General features: G+C 40.4%; 2 protein-coding genes across 3 annotated transcripts; both read left to right on the top strand.

Moving 5' to 3' along the window:
* The first annotated feature begins 463 nt into the window (after nucleotides 1–463).
* Nucleotides 464–13429, top strand: LOC104210615 (uncharacterized). Of its 2 annotated transcripts, XR_706933.2 has the most exons (9): nucleotides 464–872; nucleotides 4400–5139; nucleotides 7804–9464; nucleotides 10553–10761; nucleotides 10846–11635; nucleotides 11713–11794; nucleotides 12020–12067; nucleotides 12489–12915; nucleotides 13036–13429. XR_706933.2 is itself a non-coding variant. In XM_009759561.2 (8 exons), exons 1-8 carry the CDS (start codon nucleotides 566–568, stop codon nucleotides 12690–12692), a joined length of 4041 nt encoding a protein of 1346 aa, XP_009757863.1. In that variant the 5' UTR covers nucleotides 464–565; the 3' UTR covers nucleotides 12693–13429. The 2 variants fall into 2 exon arrangements, 1 of the variants encoding a protein (XP_009757863.1); XM_009759561.2 differs by having other exon boundaries at nucleotides 12489–13429.
* Nucleotides 13430–20563: 7134 nt separating this feature from the next.
* LOC138890356 (uncharacterized) lies at nucleotides 20564–21232 on the top strand. The gene has a single exon (XM_070173737.1). The coding sequence runs from the start codon at nucleotides 20564–20566 to the stop codon at nucleotides 21230–21232; it is 669 nt and encodes a 222-aa protein (XP_070029838.1).
* Nucleotides 21233–23608: the final 2376 nt, after the last annotated feature.

Here is a 23608-nt window from a genome sequence, read left to right as displayed (position 1 = left end):
TTAACCTACAAATTGTAGCTTTATTTAGTTAATCAGATTGTATTGCACAATAGTCTATGAATCTTCACTTAATTTTAACACAAAAATAGTAAATTTTAATTACATGTAATTTATCAAATCGCCTTTAATTTGAAATAAAAATAAAGCAAAAAAGAAAAATCTTTATAGAATAATGAAGGAGGCAATTACACCCAAAGAAAAATATTACTAACTTTTAATTTATAATCATAGGCTACTTTCTTCCGCTCTTTAATTTTTATTAAATTATAAATACAATGTTCAGTATTATAGTTAAATAATTTTAAAAATTATATATTTATTAAATTAGGGTTCACGCGCAAATATGTTTGGCTTAATTCATCAAATAGAGTATATTTTTAACAGTGAGCCACTTTTCAACTTGACTAGGCGCATGCGTATAGGAGTGTGGACTAGACGGTAATTACACTTCGGAATATAAGAAAGATCCTACGTTCTTAATCACCGAAGTAAAATACAGCCAAAAAGCGTGACTGAGCGCGTGTTCCCACTTCTCCCCTCTTCTCCTCTTCCCCGTCCGTCCGCCATGGCTACGACGGAGCAGCCACTGAAGAAACGGAAGCTTTACGAACAACTACACAAACCATCACCAGCACCGCCTCAGTCACCGCCGCCTCCTCCTCCTCCGCAACCACCACCACAGCCTCAACAGCAGAGCGTCGCTGCTCTGGCGATATCTCAGGATGAAATCCTCCGACGGAGAAGGAACCAAGAAGAGATTCGCAATGTTTACGAGTGTTACAAACGCATTAAATTCTGCATCTCACAGAACGATCATCGTCTTTCATCCGAACTCGAACAAGCCTACCTTTCTCTCATTACTTCCTCAAGAGGTCAGTATTTAGTACTTTTTCCTCTCTCTAATTTCGCTTTTGTCCCTTTTCTTCTAAATCGTGAAATTGAGTATTTTCATTGATATTTGTGTTCAGTTGCTTGCTGCAGAGTCAACATATGTATGAAGTTTATACAGTTCGTTTTTCTCTTCGTTGTTATTCGAAGAATAGGAGCTAATAATATTGTGAGACTGATCAATTACATGAAGTAGGTGTCTTTAAGCGTTTCTGGGATTTTCCCCATCCCTTGTATGATTCATGAACCCTAGGTTTTAGAAATTACCGCTTCGTCTAGTTGGAGTGAAAAAGAGGAGATGTTCAAGGAGTGCAAATAAATGTGGAGTGTTTGTTTCCCTTGCCAGACTGAAAGGAAGAACTATATCTTGTTTACTTAATTTCAACTATATAATCCCACAAGTGGGATCTGGGGAGGGCAATGTGTACGCGGACCTTACCCCTACCTCGTGGAGGTAGAGAGCCTGTTTCCGAAGACCTTCAGCTCAAGGACAAAATGAAAAGGAGCATTAGCAATAAGCGGTAGCAACATCGATATATAAACAACAACGGTATAGTAAAATAATAAAGAAATAACTGGTAAGAATATAGCTCGATGAACAGGAAAAAGGAAAAAAAGACTACAAGACTAATACTACTGCCACTAGGGTGACAAAGGAATACCTTTAGCTATTCCCTAACCTTGTACCCTAATCCTCAACCTCCACACCCTCCTATTTAGGGTCATGTCCTCGGTAAGTTGAAGTTTCGTGATGTCCTGCCTAATCACCCCACCTCAATACTTCTTAGGTCTACCTCTACCTCTCCTCAAGCTCACCACAATCAATCTCTCACAACTCCTCATGGGGGCATCAACGACTCTTCTTCTCACATTCCCGTACCATCTTAACCTTACTTCACATATCTTGTCCTCCTGGGGCCACTCCCACCTTGTCCCGAATAACTTCATTCCTAATGATATCTCTCTTGGAATGCCTGCACATCCACCTCAGCATTCTCGACTACTTTCATCTGTTGGATAAAGAGTAAATTACATTATTATCCAAACAAACCAACGAGAGTAACGCGAGCAAGGGTTAAAGCTTTTTCATGGTTGAAGTGATGCGAAGAAGACTGTATTTTGAATTAGTGACAGAGTGATGCAAAGTGAGGGTTATAGCTTCTCATGGTTGAAGTGATTGAAGAAGAGTGTGTTTCGGGTCACCGCTTCTCAATGGTTGAAGTGGTGCTTAGCTATGTTGCTTGTATTTTTCAAAAAATGCCACTGCACCAATGTTGGAACCTCCAAAAAATGCATAATATTTGGAGGATCAGACACGGGTATGCAACATTTTTGGAGGATTCGAGCAAAACATAGATGCTAAGAAGCACGAGTTTTGGGCAGTGAGGTGCTAAGCGATCCAAGTGAGAAGGATCACTTCTTCGAATACAACTTTAAAAGATGGATGGTGTTTTACTATCTGAGTATCAGCACTCCTCTTTGCTATCATCTGCATTTTTTCTTAGCTTACGAGAAACTTATTCTACTACTTTTCTTAGGTCTGCTCTTCTTTACTTCTTTCTTCATCTTCTTTTTTCTTTTTCACAATGACTCTTTCTTCTTTCTCTAGTGTCTGAGTCATCTTATTCTGTTCTATATACTTGGTGTCCAAAAAATAACACTTATTAATCTGATTGGTGATGTCGTTTAGGGTATTTTTTTGACCGAAATTGTCAGCCCCCTTTAGGACTGCTCATATGGTTGACCATTTCATCAAAAAGTATCTGTGCCATTAAACCTTCTGGCACAAATTGGACATGCTTAAATCTTCCAGGGATACTTGGATTTCCATTCCAGTTGTGCTATGGCGGGTTATATGGAAGGAAAAAAATACTAGAGCTTCAAAGACAAGTAGTATAATGCAGTTAACCTTAAACTCAAATGTATACATCTGCTTACTTTTTGGTGCAACTGGCACAATATGTATCACGTCCGTGAGCCATGGTCAATTTTCTCAGTTCTTTACACACACTGTAAAGTTCTTTTTTTGGATGTACTCTTTTCCCGCATTCCCTTAATGCTAGTTTTTAAATCAATAATATCCGTACGTTACCTGTCCAAAAAAGCCCCCCCAAAAAAAAAGAGAAACCTGAAAGAGGTGATACCAGTTGAATAATTACCCAAAAAAAGGAACGACGAACGATCACTAGTAAGGAGACATTGTGCCATCAAAACGGCCACTTGAAATATACTAGTAAAGTCATCATAACAAGAAAATTTTTTGACTGAACAGTTGACATACCAGGGACTTCATCCAAATTTTAGGTTACTTACAGTCTAGTGAATGATTTTTCTTTGTACTTTAAAAGGTAAGCAATTTTCCTACAAATAAACAATTAAATAAATAATATTCTATGACATTTAAAATCAGAGAAGGTCGTTAGAGATGGTTTGATCATGTCAATTCACAGAACTCTATATAAGACGGTTTGTAGATGCGACTATTAGTACTAAAATTCTAGGCACTTAAAATGACATAGAAGAAAGTTGTTGTATCTATCTTCGTAACAATACCTTTGCAGCGTGCACCTATTTCATTTGGATGAAGGGCTCTGGATTGCCTGTATGGAGTGGCAATAATCTCTCCTACTTGTGACAGTCCTCTCCAGTCCCTCAAAAAGAAACTCTCTTCATCCCATTTTATGGAGTGGTGTTTGGCTAGGTACGAAGTTTAAGAAAGAAAGGAAGGTTTTGAAATTTGTTTGTCCCAAACAAGCTACAGACATTTGTGAGGTTATAAATCATCTCATTAAGGGTAAGATGAAAATTTTAAAGTTCAATTGTTTCTAAATATAGAAATGCGCCATTCTTTTCGTGACGGACTAAAAAAGTATGCCACATAAAATGGGAAAGAGGACTTAACAAATGGAGAATGAGAAGGAAAATTGCAGAGATAGATTACACTGGGGGTGACATGGTTTATTTCTCAATTCATTGAATGATTATACATATGAAACTAAGACAGGTTACCTAGTGACGTGTATTGGTGTTCCGTCCTGTTCTTTCTAAAATCTCATAAATGTGCCAGTTTTTCTGTGACATCCATGCCCTTGCTACTCATGCTCAAATGTGATGCAAGTGTGCCAATTGTTTTTCGAGACCGCTTTCGTTCCATTCTTTCTGAAGTGTCACTAAATGTTATGCGGGACCCACTCGTATTGACTAATTGGCATGAACAGCAGTTGCTATGTTTATGCTTCTAGTTCTATCTTGTGCAACTTTGCATTAACTTAGTTCCACTTAGCTACTTATCGAGTAATTCTTTTCATGCTTTCATTATCGTAGTAAATAATTGCAGTATAATGAATTGCCATCAATATTCCTGATAGAAAATCATTATACTGACGCAGCCTGTGAACTTCCAAAGGGACTTACTCCTATTTGTTGAAAGTATTCCTCTTTGGTACTGAAATATATTGCATGTTCTATGAAGCTTTAATTTAAATTTTCATCTATGATTCTGGGTGTGCAGGCTGCACAAGCGTACAACGTTTAGTGGCTGATTTTATTCCTCGATTTGCTTCGTATTGTCCTACTGCTCTTGAAGCTGCAGTGAGAGTTGTTATTAACATGCACAATTGGAAGTTAGCTTTGATTGGTAAAGGAGATGATATAGACGGTGTTGCGTTTGAAACTGCTAAGGCATGCATTTTTGGTCTAGCTGATATCTGTCAAAGTGCTGCTGCTGAGGCGCCAACATCATCAGTTATTCAAGGAATTTGCTCCACAGTATTCCATGACGCACTCACCTTCTTCATATCCAGTTTTGAAGGGAAGGATATTCTTGAGATTGCCGACGAGGAACTTTTTGGTATTCAAGATACTCATTCGTTCTCTGAGTACCAACAAAAAATTTTAAACAAGGAAAAATCGGTATTGCTCAAGCTATCTGAGTTCCGTGTACTTAGTTTCCTCAGAATTTTCTTTACTTGCCCAAAAAACTCAATTGCATCTTGTTTTGAGCTCTTTGGCTCTACTGGATCGGAGGAAGCTAAGCGAGAAGGATATTACTTACTTCGTCAGTTAACAAACAGGCTTGATGATGCTATTGCTCATCCTAGGAATGGCGGAAATAGTGCAGTGACATCATCAGCAACATCCAGAGAAACAAGTAGCAAATGTAAGGGTTTTGTGGATGATGGCCTTGCAACATGCAGCAAACAAGTCTCGGACAACAGCTCTATTGTTTTGAAGAACTGCTTATTAGGACTGGTACAATACCATATCTAACACTTTTCCTTTGATTAACTAGTCAGTTACTGTTCCTTTTTCCGTTTTCCCCTTTCATCTAAAAGCAATTCTCTGAGACTAATCCTTGTTCTTTTGTATTGGTTGAAACATGGGACCTCTTGTTCTGTGTCTATTTCTGCTATTATTTCAGTACATCTGCTTATCTGTTTCATGTTATTTTCTTTTTCCTTTTTCTGTTTAGAGGTAGTGTCGTTTCATGTTAGCTCATCATGAGAAGCTGGAATCAGTATATCGTGCTTTTTTTCCCCTTGTTTCCTAGTAGGGCAGATGACAGAAACCTAAACTCAAGGTTTAGGTCTGAGACTTACTTGCCATATGGTTTCACAGATTACGAGCTCATCAGCTCACTAAGTAATTTTTGTCCATCATGAGATTGTTCAATTTGAATTCAATATTAGGGGTGGGCATACATCGGTTTTAAGCGGAAAAACCGGCCAAACCAATTTTTTTGGTTTTCTCGGTTAGGTTTCTTCTGTTTTTTGGTCGGTTTCAGTTTAGAATTTTTGGAAGTTTGGTTCGGTGCTCGGTTTTTCAAAGAAAAAACCGATTAAATCGAATATACGATCTTAAATATACTTATTGCATCGTATCATTTAGTTTTGAGACACTTACATGGAGAAACAAAAAAATTTAGGACTTAGGATCCCTGAGTAGAGGGAGGAAGGAAGATGGACTTGCCGTAGTCGGAGATTTGTCGTTCTAACCAATCGACGGACACTAGATCTCTCTTTAACAATAACAACATGCCAGGATGCCTTTTCCATTGGAAATTGAAGTAGATTTTGGCTGTTCTATAGTATCATTACGTCTTTAAGTGCTTCTGATTTAGTTGTTTTCCTTCTCTTAAGAGTTTTCTTGGTAAATGAGTTTAGATTGACTGTCTAACGGCGGTTGTCTGAGGTACCTTTTACCGTCTACACTGATGTAAAGGTTCTAACTTTCTTGGGTTTCTTCTTCTTTCTTATGAAGAAAGTTTTACTATTTTTTGGTACTGGTATCCAAAAAGAGAATGTACAAATTACAGAGGGCCTTGTATCGTACAAGAATCTAAGAAATCTACAAGTGGTTCTGCATCCTCTGTATAGTTCTCTTTACACCAGAATTGAAAAGACAAAAACAATTCATCTTAATTCTTTGTATGGAACTAATTTTATCCTCAAAACATCTACAATTCCTTTCTGTCCACACCGTCCACCATATACATGCTGGCACCATTCTCCACCATAGCTTCTGACTCTTCCTTGTTTCAATATAATTCCAGCACCACAAAAGGTCCTTGGTATTCTTTGGATCCATTATATTCCTGCCAGGGTAAGGAATAACTGCCACAGAGTATCAGTTACCTTGCAATGTAGAAAGAGATGGCTATTGGTTTTTTCCTCCTTCTGACACAAGAAACATCTGGACGTCATAGGAGTCCCCCTTCTCCGCAAAACTTCACGAGTGAGACAAGCTTATGAAGAAAGTTTTACTTTTTCAGTAGAAAAGTTTCTGATTCGGGGAATCACTTGAAGAAGACGACAGGCATCATTGCAAAATTGTTTTATGAGAAAACGAGGGCCAAATAGATAAACCGAACAAAAAACCAAAATAACCGACCAAAATTTCAAAAACCGAACTGAACCGACCGATTGCCCACCCCTAGATTCAATATAAGCTCCTCTTTTTTCTTTACTTAAATCCATCACAAATTAAGTGTGTTGAATTATACATTTCAAACGTATTATCTGAATATTGGCTTTCTATTCTTTCAAAAGTTTATTTAAGGCATTTCCCCTGCAGTACTACCTTACTATTGTATATCAATAAGATTTTACCTTATAAGAAAAAAAATATTTAGGTTTTACCTAAATTCAGTACAATCACAACTTAGAGATCATTGCTTCATTTTCACCGAGTGCTCCATGTTTTTATTTAAATAATTCTTTTACTTGTTAATTATCTCATAGATCTATATAGAAACATAGGAGCATTCTATTTGATGAAGTTATATAGTGCTTAAAAGAAAAGGTGAAAGAACTTCTATAATATGAACATCACTTGATCAAAAGGGTGAATTGAGCTCTATATCCTATGTTTCTCATGAATTGTTGTAAGATCTGATTTGTTATAGTTCAACAGAAATAAGGGAGGTTAAGGATACATACTTAAACCTTAAGGGCAGTTTTTGTAATTGAATTGTTCAACTAGTGGCATAACTTTCTCGCTGAAGTTATGTCTCCCATTAATATCTGAAACCCCGATTGCTATGAGGTGGAAAATAATGTCTGATGATATTTTATTGATGGTCAATCCTTCAGTTTTGAAGTCATCTGGGGGGAAAAGTTTTTTTTTGATGTTTGAACTGTCCCAGACCCCACTTTGTGGGATTATGCTGGGTTTGTTGTTGTTGTAACTATCCCTAGAAAATCGATGTTGTCACGAAGATTTCTCTGGAATTTTCAGAGTGTTAAACACTTAATTTCCATAAAGTATTGCCATCTTTCCTGTGGTGAAGGTGATAGTATGATTGATTTATTTGGTTTCCAAGGCTTTTGCTCAAGATGTGCGCTCTTATTATGATTCATTTCTTTGGTCTCTAAGGCTTTTGCTCAAGATGCATTGTCTTTACATCTCTTTATACAGGTCGTAGAGAAAGATAATTCTCTGATGAGTTGGATTTGCTCAAGGTTTAAGAAATTAAGTAAATCAGCATCCCCTCAAGTTGTTTCAGATATTTCCTCAGTTCTTGAAGGAATATTGCAGTCTTTCTTAGATGAAGTGAAGGCAGAAAAAATGCATGAGTATGGCGATGAGGATGGTTTGGGTACCGTAAAGTATGCTAGTGAGTACTCGGATCATGAGCTATCTGCTAAAAAAGAAACTCATGAAGTTTCTCGAAGCCTAGCAATCCCTCTGGGAGCAAATCACCGTTCCAGTATGAAATCAAATACTGATAGTGGGGAGCATAGGCCGGTGATTTTTGATTCTAAAGAGTCTGGAGTTTTACCGAGGCCTAAAGAGGTTTATAACCAGCAGATTCTTTCACCTATTGCTAGAACACCGTCGAACTTGAGAAGTGGTTCATCTGATTTAGGCCACCATGGTGGCCTGATGGAGAACCACCAAAATCCAAATATGGACCGTTCATTACCAGCCTCAAGATCATCAGCTGGAGGCATGAGTTGTTCCATGGAGTCACCTATGCAGCGTTTACCACTGCCTCATTCTTCCACAAATCAAGTTGTTTGGTACACTGATGGAGACCCAGCTGCCGCAGATATCTTTCCCGCTTCAAATCAGCTATGGTTGGGGTCTTTAGGCCCTGATGCATCTGAAGCTGCTGTCAGACATAAGTTTGAGATGTTTGGTCCAGTGTATCAATTTGCATTCTTTGCATTCAGAGGTTTTGCTTTGGTTGAGTACCAAAACATTATGGACGCGGTGAGAGTCAGGGAAACCATGCAGGGAACTTCTCCTTGGGGTGCTGGTCTTCGAATAAAGTTTTTGGATATAGGATTAGGAACCAAGGGGGCTATAAATGGTGTTGCTGTTGGTTCTAGTTGCTGTATTTATGTTGGAAGTGTTCAGAACCATTGGATGAAGGATAATGTTATGCATGAGCTGAGAAAAGCACTTCAAAAAGGTCCTCGGATGGTTACTGATCTAGGCAGCGAAGGTGCATTGCTGATGGAGTTCGACACACCTGAGGAGGCCACAATTGCCATGAATCAGCTAAGGCACTGGCGTAAGGGAAGGAGTAACTGCAACCAGCCCCTAAACTTAGGTCCAGCTAATGCCACCGCGCATGCGGAAGGTGTAAGACCTAGCTCTGCCTCTGTTTATGTTGGTATTGGAAGCAATATTTGTACCAATAGTACTGTTGGGCCAAATCACTTCCAGAACATGCTTGAGAACCATTCTGACAGTCATGTTCCAAGAATGTCACGTCTATCTTCTTTGCTTTCGCATTTAAGAACCAAATATAATGTTACATACAATCCTGGCTATAAGAGTCATCACATGCCAGGGAACTGTGAAACTGGATTCTCGGGAGGAGATACAATGCAGACAAATACAGTACGGATTAGCATTCCAAATGGTAGCTCCTTGTTTATCACAGAAGATGAGCTTTTGGCTATTTGTAATCTTTCCATTGACAACAAAGGTTCTATCATCAGGTTAATGAGGGAAAATATGCCTATGGGTTCTTGTTGGCTAGTTGAATGCAGCAGCATGGATTCTGCAAATACTCTCCTGAAGACCCTTCGTGATTGTCCTGGGTTATTCTTCCAGATAGAATTCAGGTATGTACATTTTATCCTCCCCTCTCCCCCCCCCCCCCAAAAAAAAACCCCCCACAAAGCCCCAAAACGGAAAAGGGGGAAGAGTTCAGGTATGTAATTGCTTCGAGCTGCTTGTCAGGTTTTAATTCACTCGACGCTGATATCTTTCAACGTCCTTGTTCTAGCGCTATTTGATAGTTTATTATAGGTTTAAAGCGACAGTTTGATTTCTGTACTTTTTTAGTCTTTCCCACTCTGATTGGGAACAAGTCCTCTTGTTTTTGGACGAGTTTGTCTCTGTTTAGTGTGTAGTCGTCAAAAACTTACTTGTTAATATTCCTTATATTTAAGATATGATTTACCACATAGCTATACCCCTCAAGAGTGTTGGGGAATGTTCCATATAAAAAAAGAAAAAAAAGTGTTGGAGAATTTTAATGACATATATCATGGAAGTTACCTTTCCCGATAACAACCAAGATTTATTGAAAACCTGAGTGTACACAGATAATATGTCCTTCAATCTTTCCCATGTTGAAATTTGCCCTTAGCAGTCCCTTGCAGCTCTGATCACGAGTGATACACTTGCGTGCATTGAATTCAGAAATAGGCATGTTTCTGGAAACCTTACCGAAACTTTTCTGTAACCTTCATAGACCTATGGTGAAAAGTGATGCACTTGAATTAGCACCCACGGGTGTGTGACAAAAATACTAGGTGGTTTCTTTGCATCTGCCCAAGTCTTATGGGACAGAGCTACTCGGTACCTATGCTTGTGGGAGGTAGCAAGTACCTCGTGGAATTGGTGCGCGCAAGCTGGCCCGGACACCGTGGTTATAAAAAAATTAGTGTTTTCCTTCTTAACAAACCTAGAAATTTGTGAAAAGATCTGGAGTCATTTGAATGATTTGTCACATTTGAATTTCTAACACTCTTCTTATCTTTTTCTCTTTTGGTTCCTGTATACCCAGACCCCACTAGTGGGATTCTACTGAGTCGTTGTTTTGGTTCCTGTTTACCTAGAGTGCTTTACATTGTGTTAAAAGCTTATGACGGTCTTGCACTATGATCTGAGCTTAACAATTGAACTTCTCCTGTTGTTCAAACAGTCACACTGGGCAGCATCATATTCCTGTTCCTGTAAAAAATGAAGGTAGTATTATGGAACTCACATCACCCAGACTAAAACCAGAGCAAGGTAGCATGCCTCATGGTGGATATGCACCTCAGTCAAACTGGGCACCTATAGCAAGCAGAGGGATGCCCGAAGTTGGTACTGGAAAAGCTGATATGTTGGTTCCGATTCCATCACCTAGAGGTACTTGTCCATTACTCTAGTTGTGATCTTTCCAGTAGCAGTTTGATGCTCATTGTCATACGGTTCTCCTGATGATTTCTGCAGGTAATAATATATTCTCTGGTGTTGTTAATGACATGTGGATGCACAGGAAATCTGAAGCAGAGCTTCATTCTAGACCGGCAATTGTTGCCTGCAATCCTGCACCTCCTCAATTGCCTACTAGACCACTACAGCCTATTCAAGGACCTCCTACCGTGCCGCCGCCAGTTCAAGCACTTCCTCCTGCAGCAGCACAGCCAATTCAAGGACCTCCTATTGCACCACCACAGCAATCACAACTGCCGCCCTTTGGGCACCCAATGTACTTTCCCCCAACTGGGTGGGATTCACGTGGTCTGAACCATAACTTGCCTCCAAAGCCAATTCCATCTGGTGCACTTCCTACTAATCTTCACCATTGTTCAGTTGCACCACCATTTGTACCTGCTTCTGTGACTCCACTGTCACAGATGCAAGGCACCTCCATGCCACCATTTGATCATATGTTTCCTGTGCCTGTTGTTCGACCACCAGTGACGTCTTTACCACCACCACCACCTCAGCTTGACTCATTACCCCCATTACCTCCACCTGTCTTGCAGCCTCCATTACCTTCATCCCCGCCTCCACCACCTTATCCTGACCCACCTAATATTCCTCCTCCACCTAGTTCCCCGCCTCCCCCGCCACCTCCATTATCGGAATCTTCAAATTTGGTTAGTTCTGAACCCTACTTGCAGTATCAGTGGCAGGGCTCCTTGAGTAAAAGTGGAGTTCATTACTGTACAATTTATGCACAAAGAGTAGAATCGGATGTTTGCAGGTATTCAAATGCCAATGCTGAGCCCACAGAGTAAGGACTTCAGTGCCTTTGATGTTTTCATAATTGATCTGTAAATATTCTGTTTCTTAAAGTGGAAATGTTTGCAGATGGCCTGCTAAGTTGGATATGACCAAACGCACTGATTTTCGGCATGTCAAATCAACATTTTGTAGTACACCACCCCACAAAGTGAGTCCTTTGAACATTAAAAGGAACGCTCTGCATATCACACACACACACACTCATATATATATATATATATATTCAGATATATAACACATGTTAGCACCTTTTGATAATTGCTACTGTCATCTCTAACATATAATGTTTGGCAGCTTCACTCTTTGTATATCTGTGCCATATCTTTACCTATTCTAACATTTCTACTTTCTTGTTCAAACTAATGTGACACAGAAGGAGATATGCTGGTTGCTACCTTCTTCTCTAGTGGATCACAAGGGCGTAAGTTAATCATTCTCTCCTTCAGTTTTCATTACAGATGAATGTAGTCATGATGTATGCTAGATGGTAGATGGAGAAATGTTTTTGTGTATCTTCCAAATTAGTTGTTATCACCCTGATTTGTGCGCGTATTTTTGCCTAAAATGGGAACTAAATAGAATTTCCAAAGAAAATCGTTTTAGAAGGAGGATCTAGATATAGGAACTTGGACTTTTTCCTCAGCTGTTTGCTAAAACATTATCCAACTTTTCCCACCGGTTTTACCATGACTTGCTATATGCGTTCAGATATGGACCTTAAGGAGATTTTTTCTGCATTTACTTTTTACTTTTCAAATTCCTTCCATTTTTTTGCAACAATTGCTCAATTGTTATAACTGGAAGCAATTTAGAGGACTAAAATGTAGTAACTTGCTTTGTAGTTTCAAGATTTTATATCATACCTGAAGCAGAGGGAATGTGCTGGTGTAATTAAAATTCCAGCCATAAAATCAATGTGGGCAAGGCTTCTCTTCATCCTTCCACAGTCATCTGATACCTGCTCTATGCTCTCAGTTGTGCCTAATCCATCTCTTTGTCTAATTGGTCTGGTGTTGCCTAAAGAAACAAACTTTGAATGGGTGTGATGTTAGTATATGTGGGCAATACCGCATCGGGAAAAGGATGGACGTGCTGCTAATTGCCAAATGCCTCTGCTCGCCAGGTTTTCTTCAGCTTTTTCCATGATTTTCATAATGGCATTTCCCAGAACTTTGGGGAACGCCCATGGATCACAAAGATATTCCCGATGGGCATTCAGTTCTGATTTGCAGTTGCAGCAATGTGGGACGGGCTGATAGTGATTTGCTGGCAAGTATCAATCTGATATACATTATTGGGCAATAGATCAACTCCTCATTCTGTTGAACCGCTGTCATCTAGTGTGAGATAGTTACTGAGAAGTTAATGTTATTTTAATTTAAATTGTAGGTAACTCAAAGATCATTTCATTGATATTGCACCAAGTTGGTGCCAACTCGATGTTAAGTAATACTGTAGTAGCCATGAAGTTGGAGGAAAGCATCAGGAAAGAATTGTCTTGTTTGTAGGGGAGTCTTTTGTACTTAGAATCTGCTAAGCCTTTTCTTCTTTCTTTCTTAGCTCCGTTCATAGTGGAGTGACATTTTTTGATGTCCATGTAAGCATAGTAGAATATGATTGTATGTAAAGTGTTAAGTAAAAATTAGCTGCACGAATGTCAACTAGTTGGTGCTGGCTTCGCTAAGGATGGCAGGACTGCTGGTATGTAGCTCGCTCTCCGCAAGACGTTCTAATTTTTGGTAGTACGCAATGTGAGTAAAGTACTATGTATGGGGTTGCAAAATTCTTTCTATTTCCGTTAGACCCATGTTCCCTTGCTACCGCTTAATTTGAGTTCAGACCAAGATAAATCGAAGTGTATGATTATAATCTTATCAAAGGAAACCAAAATTGAGATTAAAAGGAAAATAAAATCATTCAACTCTATTATACATTATCAAATAGTTGTCCGACTTTGTGTTTGAATCTGATGTAGAGTAGTAGTCGAGTTAGCTCTTTGCTGACGTCGACTCTTGTACAATGTCCGGTTGCTGCTCATGTCTCCGGTCCAGTTTAGCAGCCTCAATGGCGGCTGAGGTTATTATCAATCTTGAGCACGCTAAGGGGTCGTTTGGTAGGGTATATAAGCATAGTGCTGGAAAAGGTGTATTAATAATGCAGGGATTAGTAATACAAGCATAAGGTATGTAGAAATTATTTCTTATCTACTGTTTGGTGTGGTGTACTAAAACTTAAAATGCATTGCATAATTGAAATTAGTTGTTTACAAAAATGCCCTCCATATGCTTTAGTTTTAAAGGACTTACAATTTTGTCTTTAACCATGCTAATGCATGTATTAATAGCCTTGGCATTGCTAATACTATGGTTTGCTATGTATTAATTACACATATGATAATACCAAATAGGTTGTATAATTAATACTTGACTTAGTAATACATAGGTTGAAAGAGTATACCAAACAAGGAATTAGTAATACCAAAAGTTAATGCATGCATTATATTTTTTAATGCATTCTACAAGACGAAAGGGTATATCATTGGCTCCTTCACTCTCAAACAATAGTAGGCACTGAAAGTTGCTTGCAGCCATCATCACTGGAAAGGAAAACTTGTTTGACCTAAAAGCGTAAATCTTGAGCTAAACTAATTATTTTTATATAATGAGAGGTTAAACCTAGTTAATAATAATATCCCTAGATTTATAATCGGTTAACACAAATAACATAGAACAGTGTTGGTGGGGGATTAAATGCAGTGTGCATTTAATATTCCAATCAATTTGAGTAATGAGAGATAAAAGTCAAGTAGCAAATAACAATAAATGGCATTAACGTAAATAAAGAGAATTATTCACCCAATATTGAATGAGGTGGATGATTCTTCTTTTTGACAGTGATGAATGATAGACGAATCCTAGAATATTGGATATATTCTCGGATCTGATGGAAAAGTATTGAATAACTGATGATATAATCTTAATGAAAAGGCAATGCTTGTATCTTTTCTAAAGAGAGAGTCTTCTTCTCAAAAAGTGTTCTTATCAAAATAAATTTTACATACCTTTCTCCTTATCTCTTTTTCTATTTATATGGGACATACCCCAGTCAACCATAAAAGTACAAGTACAGAGAATATTCAATGGAATATTTTCCTAAAGATCGTGTTATAAAAACTAGCCGTTAATACTGCCCTTGATACTTGACCTCGGCCGTTATTGGCTGCCCGACTAAGACCCCCACTGTTTACTAGTCGACCTCGGCCACATCACTTTTCGTAATACCACTTCATGCTAAATCTCCTTGAGGCAGATTTTGACCTATACAGTTAGTCCCTCCGCTTATTGAGGTCGACCCTGGACGACCTCGATGAGCGGACTCTGTTATGGTTGAGAAATTTAGGCGAGCAGTCGAGTAGTGGTGTTTCAGACGGGGTAGAAACATCTCCTTTCATGAGCCACAACCTAGGGTCACGTCGTTTTAGAATGACGTCATGCCATCACACGTCATTACGTTTTTTCGATACCTTGCATCGTTTCCTGTGCCTCTACCGTTTCGATGCCTGAGCTGGGAAACGACGGTTTGCTTTCTCGATATTTATGCCTGAACTCTTATAAATAGGGATACAAAATCCTTTGCCTTATTCTTTGCAACCTAAACATTTGTATCTTCATACCTTCTTCTTCCTTCTTCACTTAGAATTCCTGCCCTTTCAATTTCGCTTTTATGTTTTGCTTTCACTGACTCTGGTGACTTTTATTGCTCTTGATTCTTCTGTGTTTACACATTCTTTACTCATAAACAAAAGATGGTTAATGTGTCTTCCAGTTTTGGGGGAGTACCTGACCTTGTTCCCTTGGCAGTGCGCATGCCTTCCCATGACGATTGGGTTGATACTGTTGCTGAGGATGACAATTTTCTTACGGTGGAGGAAATAATTCCCCATGCTGAGAAGGCTACGTTTGATTTCTCAAAGATGTCCGAGGATGACCCAGAGATCTCGGAGTTGTTGATGAATGAGGTGGGCCTTGCTGAATTTAGGGATAGATTCAAGATTCCCGCTCATATAGACCTGGTTCCTTCAGGGCACGACGTGGTGCAGATACACCGCCCTGGGTACTGCGCTTTCTATGTGTACCCCTTCCATATCGGTTACTCTTTCCCTATCCTCCCTTTTGGTCGAGGAGTTCTTCCACTATTACCGCGTCTGCTGGCTCAACTTTCCCCCTATATCTACAAACTCATCCGCACAATTTCGAAGTACGCAGAGTTAGCCGGGTTTGAGTCATCGTTCTCCACCTGATGCACCTCTTCGCCCCTAGATTTCATCGTGGGACGATGCTGCATCTTCTCCATCGGGGAGGCAAATGCCTAGTGGTGAAGATGTATGACAAGGAAAACCGCAAGTTTTGGCTCAATTACTTCTACATCAAGTCTGAGGACGTAGTGGCCAATGCAGACGGGTTCCCCGAGGTTTGGAACTACGCTCGTAAGTATCTGCCTCTCTCTTTCTCTTTTTTTTTTTGTATTATGCGTTACCTCTAATTTCCATTATGTTGATATCTCATCTCTTTTCTGTGTAGCCGAGGCCGCACACCCTCCTTTGGTCGAGGACATCTACGGTTGGGTCAGCCAGGTTCTCCCTTATACAGCGAGGATTCACGAATGGACGACCCTCCTCAAGAGGTTCGGGCATGCACATCCTATGGCCAGTGAGTTTGTCTGCTTTGAGTTTTTATTGTTTTGTGAGGATCGATCTCTTAATCTTTCTTTCCTCTTTTTTTTTCTCATCCCGGGGATCCTCGAGATGGCCGAGGGCTCCTACTCTTGCATTCCGCCAGAGAAACACTACAACTAGGTCTGCCCCTACTATGACTGTGGCAAGGCGTGCCCGACCATCCACTTTTGTTCAGCCTCCGGTTTCAGCTATATTTGCTCGACCATCAACGACCTCAGTACCAAAAACTCCGGCATTTCCCGTGCTGCATTTAATAGGCGAGTCATCACCGAGTAAGGAGGATTTGATCCCTCATAAAAGGAGGTCTATGGATGTCGATGGATATCGGTGATGGAACAACCCGAGCAGTCGATTCTACAAGGGGCTATCGTGAGCCGATGATTGCCATGTTTTAAAGTGATGCAGACCCGCCGTCTGAAGTCCCGCTATTAGCGGGCATCGTGGAAGGTGTACCTTTGCCTGACGCTAAGGTTGGAGTTGGCGGGCCGCCTGTGGAAGTTATGGGTACCGTACTAAAAGATGAGCCATCGTCCTTAAGACCTACTAACGTTCCTTTGTTTGCCGATGGGAGAGATAAGGGCATTGCCGAGGACGACTACGAAATTGGCTTCGATACTGATGTCGATGAGGTACGAATGCGGAGCGAGGGATTCACTCGGGTGGAAGTAAGGCTGGAAGGGTCCACTCATATCATCGTGGTCCCTATGGACCGGGTTTGAAAGTATGGTGTGGAGAGTATTCTTTTGATATGCTACTTCTCAAAAAATTCGGCGGCCTTTTTTCCAGTAAATTGGGGTTCGTTGTCGCAACTGATCTTTTTGGGGAGGCCGAAGCGGCACACAATGTTTTTCCATATAAAGGCGATCACTTCCTGTTCGCATACCTGGGTGAATGCTCATGCTTCTATCCATTTAGAAAAATAGTCAGTTAAAACCAAAAGAAATCGTACGTTACCTCGTCGCACAGGGAGGGGGCCAACGATGTCCATTCCCAACTTAATGAAAGGCCAAGGGGAAGTGACCGAGTGGAGGTGCTCGCTGATAAGTAGGGATTTTGACCACTTATTTTCTCTCTTTTACTTGTGTTTTAGCTCAAATATGCTTAAATGCATTCCAGGAACTAACAAAATGTTCTTGCTTGCATGAATATTGGGAAATGAGCCAAAGAAATCTAAATCAACTAATAAGGAGTCAAAAGTGAACAAGATCCAAAATAGGTCAAAAAGGGCAGTAGTACGGACCACACATTTCTAGTGCGGTCGTAGAGAGGAGATTCAGAGAGTAGCATTTGGGCCAGCTAAAGGCATGCGAACCGCACCAAAATTATGAGGCCGTAGGAGGTCAAGTGCGGCCACAATCATTATTATGCGGTCCGCAGGATTAAAGAATCAACGAGGTGTTTCAAGTCCAAAAGCAGGGAGTGTAAACCGCAACATTTTTGTGCGCCCGCACAATCAGAAGTGCGGCCGCTTTCATTTTCATGCGGACCGTAGAAGCCCTGAAGTTCCAAGACCAAATTCCCAAGAATGAGGACCGCACGATAATTGTGTGGACGCAGAAGCCCATTGTGCGGACCGCACTGGAATTATGCGGTCGCACAACCTTCGCAGGGGCATTTTTGTTAGATATTTGTAGCTTAGTATAAATAGTACTTTTTGTCATTTTTAGGTTAAGTTTAGTTTGTAGCGGTGCACCTGAGCCGTTTTCTTTACTTCTTTGAGTAATTTTGTACTAGATTGACTTCAAAGCATTAGATTTTCTTTGTCTAATCAATTATTATCCATTCTATCTTAATTTCTTCTTGTATTTCTTTATTTTTCATGAGTAGCTAAATCTTTAGCTAGGGTTGTGACCCATACCTAGTGTGGGTACTTAATGGGTATTTGATTTAGGGCTTGTTTATGATTGGGTTAGTGATATTTAGCCTTGTTTATGCTTGAATTCTAGAATTAATAGTTGCAAACATTGATTTATGGCTTTGACCTAGTCTTTACTTAAGAGAGAGAGACTAAGTCTAGGAAAACTTGGCTTACAAGGAATTGGGGTGAACTCAAGAAATTGATAGCCCCAATCAAAGGGTCAAATCTAGAGATAGTAAGACCTGACTTGAGCATATATCATTTGATTTGTGCAATACCCATTTGGACTTGAGAAAGCCAAATTGGGCAAAATCACTCAAACTACCGAGAGGTATAGAGTGGGTAACTACGTGTGAATGCTATATTACGACCCCGACTAATCAAGCATGCCCTAGAGTTTACAACCCATTAGGTAACCACCTAGGTGGAAGTCACGACCCTAGATCCTTTATCATTTGAAAAATAACTAAAACCAAAAATATTGTCTTCTAGTTTATTACTTGTAATCAATAGCTAAAGTAGAAATAAAAACCACCAACAAAAATGTGAAAGTGCAAATTGAGGCACATTATACAATTACACTAGGTGTATACCTAATCCCATTTATAACTCCTTGAGGATTCGACCCCAACTCGTGTTGGGATTTATTATTGCTTCGACCGCCTCACTACCTATATTTGTGGTGTGAGTTTGGGCGAGATCAATTTTTGGCGTCGTTGCCCGAGAGTTAACGGATTTAGCTATATATCTAGGTTTTTGTGTGTTTTGTCTTTCTTTCCTTCCGAGTCACTAATTTTGTTTTTGAATTGGTTTTAGGTACGAAAATGGCTTTTAACAATGAGCCCATCAGCAATATGCCATTGGGGGAAGAAGTGGACGATGATGCCATGGATGAGGTTCTTCTTGAACCTCCTCCACCTCCACCAAGAGCGGCAGCCCACCGACAATTACTAAACAAGGGCTATGTAAGTTCTATAGTCCCTCTCCGCATTAGGGTGGGCAACTTCCAAATCACCAACGTGATGCTTACAATACTTGAGCAACGAGAAGTTTTCACCGGGGCTCCGAATCAAAATGCCTACAAGCATCTCAAGGGGTTCGTCGATACTTGTTGGGGGAGCAAGCAAACAAATGTCTCTGAGGATGCGCTGAGGTTGAGGCTATTTCCCTTTTCTATATGGGGAAATAGACTAGTTAGAGAGGTTGCCCAATCATTCCATCCACACTTGGGATGAGTTGGCAGAGAAGTTCATTTCCAAATTCTTTTCTCCGGGACATATGGCGACACTTCGGGATGAGATTCTTGCTTTCAATCAAGAACCCAATGAGCCATTGCACGAGATTTGGGAAAGATATCGTACCATGGTTAAAGAGTGCCCGAACAATGATATGATTGAGGCCATGATCCAACAGACCTTCTATAGGGGGATCAACACAACTAATCAATGTGTGGTTAACTAACTTGCTGGGGGGAACTTCATGAACACGACATATGTCGAAGCTTGCTAAATTCTTGACGAGATGGCAGATACCTCTTCGACATGGAAAAGTAGAGCCAATGTTCCGCAAGGTGACCCTAATGTTATTCACTTACATAAGGAGCTACATGACCATGGAAAGCTATTACCGAGTTGACAACTACCATGAACCAATTGGCCAAAGCTCAGCTTCAACAAGTTCAAGGGCCGAAACAAGTGCATGCAATGGAAGGTGTGAATATGATGGTAAACAAAAGACGGTAACAAGGTCAACAAATGCAAAGCCGTCCGGAACAATTTATTCAATGAGCAAGACGAAGAAGTTCAATATGTCAACAATTATCAAGGTCAAAGAAACAATGTGCAAGGACAAAATCAACAACAATGGAGGTCACAAGGGAACAAGGTAATTGGAACAACCAAAACTACCAAGGCAATTGGAGTGGTGATAATCCTAATCCAGACAATTGGAACAATCAAGGAAATCAAGGCAATTGGGATGGCAAAAATCAAAGCAATTGGGGAGGAAATAACCAAGGAGGGTGGAACAACAACAACAACTGGGGGTCAGGTTTTCAAAGGCCCCCGATGTTCCAAAAACCAAGCAATCCACCTCCCTATCTTTCTCAAGGCCCGATCTCTTCTTCCAATGAGATGGGTAGAATTGAAAACATGTTTAAACAGATGATGGATAAGAATGCCGACTCCGACGCTCAATTAGCCTCGCACAACACTTCTATTCGGAATTCAGAGGTTCAATTAGGCTAAATCTCACAAGCTTTGAACACTCGTCCTAAGGGGGCACTACCTAGTGATAAGGTGGTAAACCTGAAGGGTGGGAATAATATGGGACATGCTATGGCCATGACTACTAGAAGCAGAAAAGGTGGAGATGCAACCATCTCAAATCAAAGAAGGATTGTGGATGAAGATATTGTGGTTCAAGAGGATGAAATCCCAAGCAATGTGGTTCAAGCTAATGAAGAAGTGAGAATTTATATAGATGAAAGTGTGGAGGAGACGCAAGAAGAGGTGAACCCGTCTAGGGAACACGTGATTGACATGCCGAAACCGGTGGTGCAAAAGGCTAAGGCACCAATGCCAAGGCCTCCTCCTCCATACCATCAAAGTCTTGCAAAGCAAAACAGTGAAAACCAATTGAAGAAGTGTATTGATATGATGAAGAATTTTTCAATTAATGTGTTGTTGGTTGAGGCATTAGAACAAATGCCGGGATATGCAAAATTCATTAAGGATTTGGTAACCAAGAAAAGATCAATGAATTGTGAGACCATCAAGATGAATCATCAAGTGAGTGATATTGTGCACTTAATGGCTCCAAAGTTGGAAGATCCGGGCGCTTTCACAATCCCTTGCACTATTGGGAGCGCCAATTTTTCCAAAGCATTATGTGATCTCGGGGCAAATAACAACTTGATGCCTTATTCGGTGATCAAAACTTTGGGAATTGGGCAACCAATACCCACATTGATGAGGTTGCAAATGGCAGATTGAACAATGAAGAGGCCTTTGGGTATTATTGATGATGTATTGGTTCGAGTTAACAAGTTTATCCTCCCAGTGGACTTTGTGATACTTGATTATGAAGTGGACTATGAGGTGCCTATCATTTTGGGCAGGCCTTTACTTGCTACGGGGAAGGCTCTTGTTGATGTGGAAGCCAGTGAGCTCACTTTCTGGGTAGGTGAAGAAAAGGTAGCCTTCCATGTGTGCAAATCAATAAGGCAACCGAATAGTAATGAAGTTTGTTCATTCGTGGATTTGGTGACGGACATGATTGTTGATGATGCTAGTGCCACAATGAACGTTGAAGACAAATTGAAAGTCGTTTTGCTCAACCTTGATGATGAGGAGGAGAGTGATGGCTATGTGGAGTGTGTAAATTCATTTCAAGGCATGAGGTTGTGCACTTATGAGACCCAAAATCTATCTTTGGATCTTGAAAACCGGAAGACTCCTCCAACAAAGCCCTCAATTGAGGATCCTCCTACCTTGGAGTTAAAGCCATTGCCCCCGCATCTCAGGTATGAGTTCCTTGGACCTTCTTCTACTTTACCGGTTATCCTTTCTTCTTGATTAACTGACATCCAGGTAGAGTCCACATTGGAGGTGCTACAAAGGAGGAAAAGAGAAATCGGATGGACTTTGGCAGATATCTGGGGCATAAGCCCCGCCTTTTGCATGCACAAGATTATTTTGGAAGAGGGTGCCAAACCCTCCGTTGAACATCAAAGGAGACTAAATGAAGCAATGCGAGAGGTGGTGAAGAAGGAGATAATCAAGTGGTTGGATGTCGGGGTTGTTTACCCCATTTTCGATAGCTCGTGAACCTCTCCGGTGCAATGTGTCCCAAAGAAAGGGGGCATGACTGTGTTAACAAATGAAAAGAATGAATTGATCTGAACAAGAACCATTACCGAGTGGAAGTGTGCATGGACTATAGGAAACTCAAAAGTCACTCGGAAAAATCATTTCCCGCTTCCATTTCTTGACCAAATGCTTGATAGGTTGGTCGGGCGTGCTTTCTATTGCTTCCTTAATGGATACTCCGGCTATAATCAAATTCTTATTGCTCCTGAGGACCAAGATAAGACCATTTTCACATGTCCTTATGGTACTTTCTCGTTTTCGAGGATGCCTTTTGGTTTGTGTAATGCACCGGCGACTTTTCAACGGTGTATGATAGCTATTTTCACCGACATGGTGGAGGATATTCTTGAGGTCTTTATGGATGATTTTTCTGTGGTTGGGAATTCGTTTGAAGATTATTTGAATAATTTGGATAGGGTATTGGACAGATGTGAGGAGACAAATTTGATGTTGAATTGGGAGAAGTGTCACTTCTTGGTTGAGAAAGGCATTATCCTTGGCCACAAAATTTCAAAACATGGTATTGAGGTCGACCAAGCTAAAATTGAGGTGATCTCCAAACTCCCTCCTCCTATATCCGTGAAGGGAGTGATGAGCTTCTTGGGTCATGCGAGTTTCTATCACTCATTCATCAAGGACTTTTCCAAGGTGGTGAACCAATTATGCAAACTTTTGGAGAAGGATGTCAAATTCCATTTTAATGAAGATTGTATGAAGGCATTCGAGTTGCTTAAGTTCAAGTTGACTACTACTCCTATTATCACCGCACTGGATTGGAGCTTGCCTTTTGAGCTCATGTGTGATGCTAGTGATGTTGTGGTTGGAGCAGTGTTAGGGCAAAGAATCAACAAAATCTTCCATCCGGTCTACTATGCTAGCAAGACCATGAATGATGCCCAAGTCAACTACATAGTGACCCAAAAGGAGCTACTTGCTAATATTTTTTCCATGGAGAAGTTTCGGTCGTATTTGATGGGTACTAAGGTGATTGTCCATACCGACCATGCGGCGCTTCGATATGTGATGAGCAAGAAAGATTCTAAGGCAAGGTTGATACGGTGGGTGCTTTTTTGCAAGAGTTTGATCTAGAGATTCAAGACCGAAAGAGTAGTGAAAATCAAGTGGCAGACCACTTATCCTATTTGGAGGAGGAGGGGAGGCCAAATGATGGCCTTGAGATCAATGATTCCTTCCCCGACGAGCAATTGTTAGCCATTTCAATGACCAGTATGCCATGGTTTGCCGATCTAGCCAATTATCTTGTGAGCGGCATAGTATCGAATGAGTTCTCTTCAAACCAAAGGAAGAAGCTCAAATAGGATTACTTGGACTATTATTAGGATGAGCCGCATCTTTTTCGGATATGTACCGATGGTTTGATCCGGTAATGTGTGCCGGAAGAAAAATAAATAGGAATTCTTGAGGCTTGACACTCTTCACTATATAGTGGTCATCATAGTGGAGCTAGGATGGCTACAAAGGTTTTGACTTGTGGATTCT

Source organism: Nicotiana sylvestris, chromosome 4 (assembly GCF_000393655.2).
Source record: "Nicotiana sylvestris chromosome 4, ASM39365v2, whole genome shotgun sequence".
Taxonomy (NCBI): Eukaryota; Viridiplantae; Streptophyta; class Magnoliopsida; order Solanales; family Solanaceae; genus Nicotiana; species Nicotiana sylvestris.
The sequence above is the reverse complement of the archived record's forward strand: the minus strand, read 5'-3'. Positions and strand labels throughout refer to the sequence as shown.